This window comes from Plecotus auritus (assembly GCF_963455305.1).
Source record: "Plecotus auritus genome assembly, chromosome: 6".
NCBI classification, from domain to species: domain Eukaryota; kingdom Metazoa; phylum Chordata; class Mammalia; order Chiroptera; family Vespertilionidae; genus Plecotus; species Plecotus auritus.
The window spans coordinates 105,585,771-105,598,022 of NC_137773.1; the positions used below are offsets into that span (position 1 = coordinate 105,585,771).

Below are 12,252 nucleotides of genomic sequence, written 5' to 3' on the forward strand. Positions count from 1 at the left end.
CAGCTCAGCAGGGAAGGCAGAGGGCAGCAAGGTGGCTCACAGGTAAAACTCACCTAGGACAGGTGAGGCAAGGCCTCCCTGAGTCAGAAGCCTTTCTGCTCAGGGCATCGGGGTATAGGGGGTGAGGCAGTCAGCCAAGGGAAGTTAGGGGCTTGTGCCTGTGGAGGAATGAGCAGGAGAGTAAAAGCCAAAACAAAGTGGTCCCAGTCTGGCTGCAGGAGCAACACAGTGACCTCAAGTGGGGAGTGGCATGGCTGCCCCATGAAAGAACCCTGCAGCCTTTCCAAAGGTTAAGATCAGCTGTGTGCCAGGGGAGTGGAAGTGGAGAGCAAGGCAGGAAGCAGGAAAGGGTCACAGTTCCAGGCAGGAGGTATAAGTGGCCTAGAGTAGGCATCTCAAATGCTAAAAGCTCATCAGAGGTAGGGAGCCCCACTGGCTGAAACACCTGGGAAGACTTCCTGGAGGAGGTGGGGTTTTGGTTGGGGTAAATGATAAATCAGATACAGGAAGGTCAGGAGGGAAAGGAAGGCTGAGCAGGGTATGTGGAAGCTACATGAAGGGCAACCCTGAAGGGCTTCAGAAGACCCCAGGCAAGATGTGCCATTGAAGGTTTCAGAATAGTTTTATGACCCAGACTTGAAATTTGGCGAGGGTGTAAAATAGGACACCTGAGCTCTTTCTGTGTGCTAGGTACAGTTCTGAATGCTTATCTATGATCTCGGCTCCTTTGATCCTGTGAGGTCACCACTGTTGTCAAGCCTCCAACAGCCTTTAAGGCCAGACACTACCCCCCCAGTCCTATTTGCTACTCTTCCCACCTGCTTCTGCACCCTTGCATCTTTGCTTCTTACCCATTTCCCCTGGGAGATTATTATCAAAAAATATACTCCAAAAGCAGCTATAACTTCCAACATTTTCAAATAATGAAGTGTGCCATCGACCGGCAAATAGAACCATTTCTGTGAAAATCTGTATGCTATAGTGTAGCTTCACAGACAAAGGGTGGTAAATACTTGCATATCCAGCATAATGCTGAAGGATAGTGATTTGTTTGGATAAGGTCTTGCTGGCAGTGGGACTTGCTGCTTTTGAAGACAGAACTGTAGGTGAAAATATTTTCTAGAAGAGAACACAGAAACCAGATTGGCTAGAAAGCTTGCAGAAGGTTTATTTTATATGCCTTCTGGGTGAGTGAGAAGTGAAAACCCAAGGATTGCCTTTACATATCTTGTTCCAGAAGTGAAGAATAATACTTCCCTATTGGGTACATGAGGACTAAATGAGATAGCGTGAGCACATCCAGGTGCCAGGGACAGGATGTTCATATTTTTTTTTTTTTTAAGGAATTATAAGTTTATTAGGTCATCTGGAAAACCAGATGGGCTGAGCCCCCAAATGGCGCCAGCCAGGATGTTTATATTTAAAAGCCCACTAGGTAGTAGGCACTGGGGACGCAAGAACAGCATTCCTGAGTTCCTGGGCCTGACATTACAGTTGGGAATCAGACACTAAACCAAAATAAATAAAATATATAATGTGTCGGGTGCACGAAAGAAATACAGTAAAGGGTGTCAGCTGCACAAAAGATTAGAAGGCGGGGATGGGGCGTGTCTGAGGGGAGTGGTTGCCCTATTAAATACGATAGTTAGGCAGTACATATGCTGCGGCATGCATATAGAACGTTAAATGTAAGTAGACGTCAACAAGTTCGTTTCCATCCCTCTGTACCTTTCGCTGTGCCCTATCACAGGGAGAAGTGCGAAAGTCTCAAATCGCAGGTCCCCTCGCATTCGGACATTTACGGTAGGCTTAGCGGCCAGACCTCTGTGCTTGGGCCCCGCCCCCTGGCGGGTGCGCGCGTGCGCGGGAATCAGAGCTCCTCCAGACCCAGACAGCGCGGGCCAGCGCCGGGCGTGGGAGGCACGTTAAGCGGTTGGATGGCTCTGGGAGGAGCGCAGCAGACCGCGGCTCTGGGGCTGATACTGCAGCTGCTGCTCGGCTTCGTGCCGGGCCTGGAGGCAGCCCCGACCCGGTCCCGGGCCCAGACCATAGGTGAGTGAGCTCCGCGCTGCCCGTGCGCCCACCTGGCCAGCCGCCTAGCTTCGTCCCTGCCGGCACCGCTTCGCCATTGGCTGCGCCGCACTCCGTCCGGACACTCCTCCTGCCTGTGGCTGTTGACTCTTTGGAAAATTGTGCGAGTTCTCACCAATGGAACAGTTCACTGCCTGCCTTTAACTGCCGTGCTCTGACCCTGCTCACACCCCGCACCTGCTCTGCTTTATCATCACCCATTGTTACCTCCAAGCCGTCCGTCCTTCAGCCCAGCGCGGGCTCGCCCCAGGCCCTGGTTGACCGACCTCTAAGGCTGCAGGGTCGGTCACTTGGTACCTGGTACCTTCCGCAGCAGCAGCGCCTTCCAAACCCTCCCGTCTGAGCTGAGGCGATGTGGCTGTTGCCTCGGCGGCCATCCTCCCACCTCCCAATCTCTGCACTTTTCTCCTCTAGCCTTAGAGAACGAAAGCTCTCCCTCCCTGTGACCCCTGGCCGATGTGATGTTGGTGGCTGTCTCAGGTTCCCAGAGGCAGCTGGGAGGGTTAGAGTGGCCTCCGTGTGTGCAAAGGTGCCCCTGACTTTCAGCTGTGAGCTCAGGTTCACACACGTGGGGTCTCCTTTTATCTGGTCCTCTACCTCATCCCAAAGTCCCTGCCTTTTCAGGTTAAATGTTCCTGTAAGGAAGGCAGGACTCATGTTAACCAAGTACCAAACCCTTTACATACAAGCAGTCTCCTCAGGACACTGAGGTAGGGACTCCTAACTGCCCCATGTACAGGTAAGAAAACTAAGGCTGGGAGGAGAAGTCACTGGTCTGGTCCCCCAACATTATGAGGTGGAGTCAACTCTGCTCTGCTACCCACTTTACATAGGGACACACACTCCAGCAGGCCAGGGAGAGATGTTGTTGCTTGTCCAGGCCAAGACTGGCTAGGCCTGGGGAGTAAGCTGAGCCTGGATGCTGACAGTCCCCCATGGGCAGGGAAGGAAGCCAGTTCCAGGTTGTCTACAGCTCTTCCTGGCTCCACCGAGCTTAGGGACTGTGTGGCCTACAGCTGCAGTTGGGTCTGGAGGTCTGCAGAGGAGCCAGCTGTGGAGAGTGGGGTGTTTGGAGGCTCAGGCCCCTGTGAGTAAAAGTGGAAGGGGTAAGTGGACCAGCATCAAATGGGGCTAGGCTGGGGCCAAGCCAGGTATTTGCCACCCATCTTGCTACATCTAGGAGGAAGCCCCTAACGTCACTCTCTTGCTCTGTCCCTCAAACTCAGGTTCCAGTTCCTTTTGTGCTCCTCCAGATCAGCATACAGCTGATCGCTTGCTGTCAGGGATCCAGGAAGGCTCAGATCTCACCTGAGTGTGACCCATGTTCACTTACTGTCAGGCACCACCCTGGGCTTTCGGTCACAAGGTCATGGTCCTGGCACACTGAGTGTCCAGTCTAGTCCATATCAGTTTGAAGACGGTTGTTATAAGTGGGAAGCAGTACCTCAGGAGTCTCTGAGGGACAGGAAACCCCTCCTAGGAAATAGATTGAGATCTGAAGGCTGAGGAGGAAATCACCAGGTAGAGACTGGAGGGAGGAAAGGGTATACTGGGTCAAGAAACAGCACAAAGGCCCTGAGGTGGAACAAGCCAGGCTTCTTGGTGAATCAGTGAGGAGGCCACGACAGAGGGAGCTTTGTGAAGAGGAAAATGTGGGAGGAAGCGAGGTTCCAGGAAGGGTTCAGGGCTGGGCTAGGCCTTGTGGGTCACATGGAGGAGGTAGGATTTGGTTGTGAGAGGGTTGGTGGACCAGGAGATGGCTTTCAGCAGGCAGGTGAAGTGGGTTACCAAATGATGTGATTGAGGTCTCCAGTGTCCAAATGGAGATGAGGTTGGGGCCTGGTGAGGCAGCACATTCAGGATGCGGAAAGTGGTCAGATCTGGAGGAATTTAGGAGCTAAGATGATAAAGCATGGTGACTAAGCTGATCTTTTACCCCTTTGTTAAGTAGGTGGCATGCCATGGGCCTGATCCAGGGCAGACTCAGAGATGGCCCCTCCCCAAGTCTGTTTAACCTTGTGGTTTGGAGAGAGTCCTGGGGAGACCATCTGACCATTTGGAGCTTTGAACCCAGTATCAGTGAGACCTGGGTTCAAACCCTGACTCTGCCACCAGTTCTGCTGCTTCTGGCCTTACATCTCCTCAGTGTTCTCTTTAGAATGGGGATTGCAATAGAACCTGCCCAGTAGGGCTTGTGGTGAGGCTGTGAACTCTTTGGCTTCAAGCCCTGTATCTAGTGGGTCCTCAGCAAAGGGTGACCACCAATACAGTTCCAGGGCCCTGGGACCTGGCTCATCTCCTGGTGTTCGCAGCTTGTGACTACTGGACTTCTGGAGAGGGTCCAGACTCAGGCCTCCCAGGCCTCACTCGTGTTCATCTCGCAGGCTCACCCACAAGCTTCCAGTGCCGCATCAGTGGCTACTATGTGCCCCTCATCTGGCATTGCGATGGTGACCAGGACTGCCCTGATGGCAGCGATGAGGAGGAGTGCAGTGAGTGGTCGCACCTTGGGGCGGGGCTTGCAAGGATGGTGCCACAGGAGGTGATGCTTGTGGAAGGGTTGTAGCTTTCAGGGGGCACAGTGGGGTAGGGCCTGGTGGGGACTGGGGGTGCTGTAAGGAGGAAAGTCTGGGTCTCAGGCTTGAGAAGAGATGAGTTTACAGGGAGGTGGGGTTAGTGTGGTCTTGGACCAGGAGGCTTGCAAGAGGATGGGCAGTGGGGAGTACCTGGGCCCTGTTGTGGGGGCGTCAGGGACCTGACTGACTCTGTACTCCAGAGATAGAGCCGTGCACCCAGGATGGGCAGTGCTCACCGCCCGAGGGCAGCCTTTGCTCTTGTGACAGCATCGATGACTGCCCTGAAGGCATCGACAAGATCCTTCTCAACTGTGGCCGTCAGCCCTGCCCGGCAGGGGAGTTCCGCTGCCTGCTGGGCAGCACCTGTATCCTACATACCTGGCTCTGTGATGGCCACCCAGACTGTCCTGACTCCAGTGATGAGCTTGGCTGTGGTATGTGCCATGGGCCCTCATCATGGCTGTAGCAGTGGGGAGGGCTGGTCGTTAGATGAGGATGTCTGACACCACGTGTGTGACCAGGCTGCGAGTGTGGGCTTGTGCCTTTGCTCTTGTCTGCATACCTGTGGGGGCAGTGAGAGGTCACTCCTAGCACCAGTGCTCACCAACCTCACTTAGTCTGGGATGGAGGATGTGCCTCCAGGTCTCCCTCAGGCACATGGAACACGTGCTCATCGCCCCCCCTGCCACCTCCGCCCCCCCCCACACCCCCTTCCCCAGCTAATGAATGCCTGGATTTATTGCAGGAACTGAGACCCTCCAGGAAGGCATGTCTGTGACCCTGGAGAGTGTCACCTATTTCGGGAATGCCACAGCCACCTTTGTCAGGAACCAGGACTCAGTCCAGTCTGGAAATCGAAGTGCCTATGGGGTTATAGCAGCTGCTGGTATGATGAACAGGCCCTCCCACTTCTACTTCCTGGGCCTGGGGCAGCTGCTCCTAGGAGCTGGGGCTTGGGCAGGGGACAGGCTGCAGACCCCAATCCCCATGCATTAGGATATTTGTGGGTGTGGGGCTCCTTCCACTCCCTTACCCAATCCCATCTGTTTGTTCCCCACAGTGGTGCTAAGTGCAGGTTTGGTTGCCGCCACTCTGCTTGTGTTGTCCCGGCTGCTATACCCGCCGGGGCTGCTGGTGGCCATGAAGGAGTCCCTACTGCTGCCAGAGAAGAAGACCTCACCGCTCTGAGGATGAGCTCTTGCCATCATGTTGCTGGGGCCCTGAGTATGGCAGCTATGGGGAGTGCATGCGGCTGCTGGCACACCAGGCCTCAGATATGGGTTCTTCTGACCATAGTACTGCAGACCTGAGTTCCTGTGGACTTGACCCTGGAGACTGGATGTGCCTGACCCAGCCCCTGAATGTGGGGAGCCTCGATTGGAACATGCCCCACCTGGGGTTGGCCCCAGGCCGCTCCAGGGTGGCCTGCGCATAGACACTGCTCCTGCCCTGCCCCGTCTGAGGGTGGTGATTAAAGTTATTTTGCATCATCTGCCTGCTTCTGGGCCTCTGTCTCCCTCTGCCTGGGCAGTCTGGGCAGCAGCCCACCTCTGTGGCCATTCTGCTTCTTGCTTCCTGGGACCCAGAGCAGGGGCGGTGGGGCAGTCTGCATTACCCACAGGCTTCTTCAAGGAGAGCAGAGCTTGGGCATTGCCTCCTGGAGTCCAGAGGATCCCTGTCTATCATGGCTGCCTCTTTGAGATGGAAGCTGGTTTCTGCTCCACCACATTTTTTTAAAAATATATAGTTTATTGATTTTCTACAGAGAGGAAGGGAGAGGGATAGAGAGCTAGAAACATCAATGAGAGAGAAACATCAATCAGCTGCCTCCTGCACACCTCCCACTGGGGATGTGCCCGCAACCAAGGTACATGCCCTTGACCGGAATCGAACCTGGGGCCCTTCAGTCCGCAGGCCGACACTCGATCCACTGAGCCAAACCGGTCAGGGCTCCACTGCGTTTTAAAGTGTAGGTTTTAATATTCAGGTATGATGAGGCCAACAGATCAGGAAAGGACATGTTGTCTTCGGCTGGTGTGGCTCAGAGGTTGAGCATTGACCTATGAACCAGGAGGTCATGATTTGATTCCCAGTTGGCACATGCCCAGGTTGCAGGCTCTATTCCCAGTAGGGGGCATGCAGGAGGTGGCTGATCAATGGTTATATCTCTCATTGAGGTTTCTATCTCTTTTTTCCTTTCTGAAATCAATAAAAAAAGAAAAGACTGCCCTAGCTGGTTTGGCTTGGTGGGTAGAGCATCAGCCTGCAGACTGTAGGGTCCCAGGTTCGATTCTTGCCAAGGGCACATGCCCGGGTTGTGGGTTTGATCCCCAGTGGGGGGTGTGCGGGAGGCAACCAATCAATGATTCTCTCTCATCATTGATGTTTCTCTCTCTCTCTCCCTCTCCCTTCCTCTCTGAAATCTAATAATATATATATCCTATCTAATAAAAGAGTAATATGCAAATTGACCGTACCTCCACCACACCCACAAGCCACGCCCACCAGCCAATCAGGAGCAAATATGCAAATAAACCCAACCAAGATGGCTACAGCCACAGAGAGCAGGAGGGAGGCTTGGGTTTCCCCGGCAATGGAGGAAGCCAAGCTTTCCACCTGCCCTTGCTGGCCTAGGCCTCCACTCAAGGCTAAAAGTTTCAATGATAGAAGATACATAAATCCAAACAGAAATGGCGGCAGCCACGGAGCTGGAAAGAGCAGGAGGCTAGGGTTGCCCATGGCGATGGAGAAAGCCAAGCTTCTGCAGCCCTGGCCAGCCCAGGCCTCTGCTTAAGGCTACAAAGTTTCAATTATAGAAGATACATAAATCCCAACAGAAATGGCTGCCGCCTCAGAGCAAGCAGAAGGCTTGGCTCTGCTCTAGGCTACAAAGTTTCAATTGTAGAAGATAAATAAACCCCAGATACCAGGGCCTCTGCTTGGGTCGCCAGGGGGCGTGGCCAGCCTGCAAACCATCACAAGGCCCCTCACCCAGGCTGCCCCATGCACCAAGGGAACCCCCACCCTGATCGGGGACACCCTTCAGGGCAAACCAGCTAGCCCCCACCTGTGCACCAGGCCTCTATCCTATCTAATAAATGAGTAATATGTAGATTGACCATCACTCCAGCACACAAGATGGCTGTCCCCATGTGGTCAAAGATCCTGCCCCCATGTGGACACAAGATGGCCACCACAAGATGGCCAGCAAGGGAGGGCAGTTGTGGGTGATCAGGCCAGCAGGGGAGGGTAGTTGGGAGGGACCAGGCCTGCAAGGGAGGGCAGTTGGGGGCGATCAAGCCTGCAGGGGAGGGCAGTTAGGGGTGACCAAGCTGGCAGAGGAGGGCAGTTGGGGGCGATCAAGCCTGCAGGGGAGAGCAGTTGGGGGGAACCAGGCCTGCAGGGGAGGGCAGTTAGGGGTGACCAGGCCTGCAGGGGAGGGCAGTTAGGGGAAAACAGGCTGGCAAGGGAGCAGTTAGGCATCAATCAGGCTGGAAGGGGAGTGGTTAGGGGGTGATCAGGCTGGCAAGCAGAAGCGGTTAGGGGCAATCAGGAAGGCAGGCAGGCAAGCAGTTGGGAGCCAGCAGTCCTGGATTGTGATAGGGATGTCCGACTGCCTGTTTAGCCCGATCCCGGGGTCGGGCCTAAACGGGCAGTCGGACATCCCTCGAGGGGTCCCAGATTGGAGAGGGTGCAGGCTGGGCTGAGGGACACCCCTGCCCCCGTGCACAAATTTCTAGTATAGATAGATAGATAGATAGGTAGATAGATAGATAGATTAAGAAAAAAGAAAAGACACATTGTGTCCTGGCCACTGTTTTACCAGTGGTTAGAGCATTGACCCGTATACCAAAAGGTTGTGGGTTTGATTCTCGGCCAAGGGCACATTACCTGGGCTACAGGTTCAATCCCTGGCCCTGGTCAGGGTACGAGCAGGAGGCAACCAATAGATGTGTCTCTTTCACATCTATGTTTCTCCCTCTCTCCCCGTCCCTTCCACTCTCCAAAAATCAGTAGAAAAAATAACCTTGAGTGAGGATTAACAAAGAAAAGAAATGTAACTAAGAGGAGGGGGCCCACCTCTGCAGGTAGGGCCACACAAAGAAACCCTGGCAGTCAGGAGGCAGAGGGCGGGAAAGGGGCCAGAGCCTTGGCTGTGGTTCCCACCAGAGGAGTGGGTGAGGCAGGGTAAGCAGGCCTGGACTGCTAGTTGGAATAGTCTCAGTGGGCTCGGCACAGGCACTGTTTTGCGACAGTCTGTTGACAGTGATGCACTCAGCTAGGAAGGCCTGAGACACACCTGGGTCTTGTGTTCTGTCTCAACACATCTCCCTGACCAGAGCCAGTGTTGTGGCTTGCCTGGCCCTTGTGGTTCTTTTTTTTTTTTTTTTTTTTTAATATACTTTATTGATTGTTTACAGAGAGGAAGGGAGAGGGATAGAGAGTTAGAAACATAGATGAGAGAGAAACATCGATCAGCTGCCTCCTGCACACTCCCTACTGGGATGTGCCCGCAACCAAGGCACATGCCCTTGACTGGAATCGAACCCAGGACCCTTTGAGGAGTCGGCAGGCCGATGCTCTATCCACTGAGCCAAACCGGTCAGGGCCCTTGTGGTTCTTAGTATGATCCTAGAGTGCAACTCAGCAGCAACCATCAGGGAACTTCAAGGAACAAGATTTATTACTCATGGGTCCTGGAGCTACATGGCAGGCTCAGGGCCACTCGGCGTGACTGGGGAGTGAGGGATGGCATGGACCTGGGGGTTCTGCCTTTATTAGGGACTGAGGGTGAGTCATCTAGGGTTGCCTGGGTTCTCTGTTGGTATATTTAAAGCATAAGAGCAGGAATGAGGGCGCGGGAAGGGAGGAGCAAGGTCACTCAAGTGGCCAGTTATCTAGGTCACCCCAGCTTTCTGAAAGAGGGTCCTTTATGTGTGGGAGCAGCATGATTCCTATCTGGGTTGTCTTGCTAGTAGATTGGCATTGTGTTTCTTCAAGCTGGATGTCTTTTGAAATGGATGCCTCAGCTATCAAAAGCTTATTTTCAGCCCTAATTGGTTTGGCTCAGTGAATAGAGCGTCGGCCTGTGGAGTGAAAGGTCCCAGGTTCAATTCTGGTCAAGGGCATGTACCTTGGTTGCGGGCACATCCCCAGTAGGAGGTGTGCAGGAGGCAGCTGATCCATGTTTCTCTCTCATCGATGTTTCTAACTCTCTCTCCCTCTTCCTTCCTCTCTGTAAAAAATCAATAAAATATATATTTTTTAAAAAAGCAGGTGGGTGGGTGCACCAGGAAGGCTTCCAGGATGTGGTAAAACTTGGTTTGGGGACTCTGCCCCCACTGGGGGAAGGTGGTTGAGGGGGGTTTTGGAGTCTAGGCCTTCGGCGGCATGTTGGGTGCTGAGTTCTCTGTGGGGCACAGGGAGCTGAGGCTTGGGAGGTGGGCTGCTGCCAGGATAGAGGGGCCTTGGGTGCCCTACCTTCTGCAGTACAAGGCCTTCCCTCTGCACCCTGTGGGTGCACCTGAGCTGGCCAAGACATCCTGTCAAAGAGACAGAACTGTGGTGTTGACAGGAAGGAGTTATCACAGAGAGAAGGGTTTTCTTTTTTAAATTCTTTTATTAGAGAGAGAGAGAGGAACATCGATTTGTTGTTTCACTTATTTATGCATTCCTTTGTTGATTCTTGTATGTGCCCTGACCAGGGATCAAACCCACACCTTGTTTCAGGGGGACACTTTAACCAAATGAACTACCTGGCCAGGACCGAGAGCAGGGTTTCCTTGTTTTTAGGTTCTGGGGTTTTCTCCTTTGCTCAGGCATCATCAGCTGCAGTGGGCCAGGGGCTGTGAGGCTGCAGGAGTCACACGCTGCCTAGCAGAGGCCTAGGATTTGGATCTTTCTGAGATGTCACTTGGGTTTTCAGTTATCAGGGAAGCCAATCACTGCACGCCTAGGAGCTCCCCACAATCGTCGATATACTCTCGTGGTTCTGGGCTCACCAAGCTGGTTGCTCCCCCCATTTTTTTGTTTTGTTTTGTTTTTTGAGGAATCCAAATATTCCAACTAAGGCTGGTGAAGCCATGGCTGGCGCAGCCATAGCATGAAGAAAAGCTGCAGTTGCCCTAGCTAGTTTGGCTCAGTGGATAGAGCATTGGCTTGTGCACTGAAGGGTCCTGAGTTCAATTCCGGTCAAGGACATATGCCAGTGGGGGGCGTGCAGGAGGAAGCCGATCAATGATTCTCTCTCATCATTGATGTTTCTATTTCTCTCTTCCTTTCTGAAATAAATAAAAATATATTTTGGAGAAAAAAAAAAAGAAAAGCTACAGTCATTTGAGACAAATGGATGATTTTATAAAGTTAAAATCAAAAGACTTAAAACCATGGAAAATTCATTAAGTATGAGATGTCATAAAACACAAAAGTGACCACAAGAATTAAAAATATGTTTAAATCGCAGACATGGGAAATGGACTGTCCACAGCCTTCTGTGAAGAAGAGAAACGCCTTATGTGTTCTGACAGCACTGCACCTTCGGCTTATTTTCAGTGGTTGGTGGAACATGAATAGGAACCACGTTGTTGCGTGGAGACGTTATTTTCATGTCTGACATTTGCTTCTGGGAAACAGTGCGGTATATCTCTGTCAGAACTGTCTGAAAAGCAGCTTCTACATGTGTAGAATCTAGAGCTGATGTCCCAATGAATGACAAACCATTCTTTTCGGCAAAAATTCTTGCTTCGTGCGTAGGAACTGCCCTGAGATGACGCACATCATTCTTATTGCCCACACGCATGATGACGATGTTACTATCAGCATGATCTCTCAGTTCTTTCAGCCATTGCTCTACATTTTCATATGTGAGATGTTTAGCAATGTCACCAACCAATAAGGCACCTACAGCTCCATGACAGTATGCTGATGTGAAAGCTCAAAATCGCTCCTGCCCAGCTGTGCCCCAAATCTGTGCCTTTATTGTTTTCGCATCAACCTGGATGCTTCATGTGGCAAACTCTACTCTAGTGGTGCTCTTGCTTTCAAGATTAAACTTGTTTCAAGTAAATTGAGACAAGAGATTATTCTTTCCAACACTGGAATCTCTGATAAGGACAACTTTGAAGAGGTTGACGTATTTGTCTCGTGGGCGCCCATAGCAAGGAGTGAAAAGGCAGGAGTAGCAATGGTATGGGTGGGACCAGGGGGACATTGCTGCAGCCCCCCCCCCCCTTTTTAATGTTACTATCATTTTACTTTTTCAAGTTTAAAAACATTTTTCAATTACAGTTGACGTTCAATATTATATTAGCTTCAGGTGTGCAGAATAGTGGTCAGACATTTATATAACTGATAAAGTGATCCCCCCCGAAGTCTGGGATCCACCTGACATCATGCAATTGGCTATATTCCCTATGCCATACTTACATCCCTGTCATTACTTTTTAAAAAATATATATTTTATTAATTTTTTACAGAGAGGAAAGGGATAGAGAGCTAGAAACATCGATGAGAGAGAAACATCGATCAGCTGCCTACTGGGGATGTGCCCGCAACCAAGGTACGTGCCTTTGACCGGAATCGAACC

General features: G+C 52.1%; 1 protein-coding gene and 1 pseudogene across 3 annotated transcripts; one reads left to right on the forward strand and one right to left on the reverse strand.

Moving 5' to 3' along the window:
- The first annotated feature begins 1,503 nt into the window (after window positions 1-1,503).
- Window positions 1,504-6,159, forward strand: CD320 (CD320 molecule). Of its 2 annotated transcripts, XM_080676223.1 has the most exons (5): window positions 1,504-2,052; window positions 4,476-4,583; window positions 4,868-5,101; window positions 5,413-5,553; window positions 5,728-6,159. In XM_080676223.1, exons 1-5 carry the CDS (start codon window positions 1,659-1,661, stop codon window positions 5,853-5,855), a joined length of 1,005 nt encoding a protein of 334 aa, XP_080532349.1. In that variant the 5' UTR covers window positions 1,504-1,658; the 3' UTR covers window positions 5,856-6,159. The 2 variants fall into 2 exon arrangements, with proteins under 2 accessions (XP_080532349.1, XP_080532348.1); XM_080676222.1 differs by lacking the exon at window positions 4,476-4,583 and having other exon boundaries at window positions 1,564-2,052.
- Window positions 6,160-11,178: 5,019 nt separating this feature from the next.
- Window positions 11,179-11,877, reverse strand: LOC308251791 (ras-related protein Rab-11A-like; annotated as a pseudogene). Its single transcript has one exon. The product of its transcript is annotated as a ras-related protein Rab-11A-like (transcript).
- Window positions 11,878-12,252: the final 375 nt, after the last annotated feature.

Coding starts and splice junctions, on each gene's coding strand:
- CD320 (XM_080676223.1), top strand. CDS start 1,659: ATGCTGCGGCATGCATATAGAACGTTAAATGTAAGTAGACGTCAACAA. Junction 4,584..4,867: donor CAGCGATGAGGAGGAGTGCA/GTGAGTGGTCGC, acceptor TCTGTACTCCAG/AGATAGAGCCGTGCACCCAG. Junction 5,102..5,412: donor CAGTGATGAGCTTGGCTGTG/GTATGTGCCATG, acceptor GATTTATTGCAG/GAACTGAGACCCTCCAGGAA.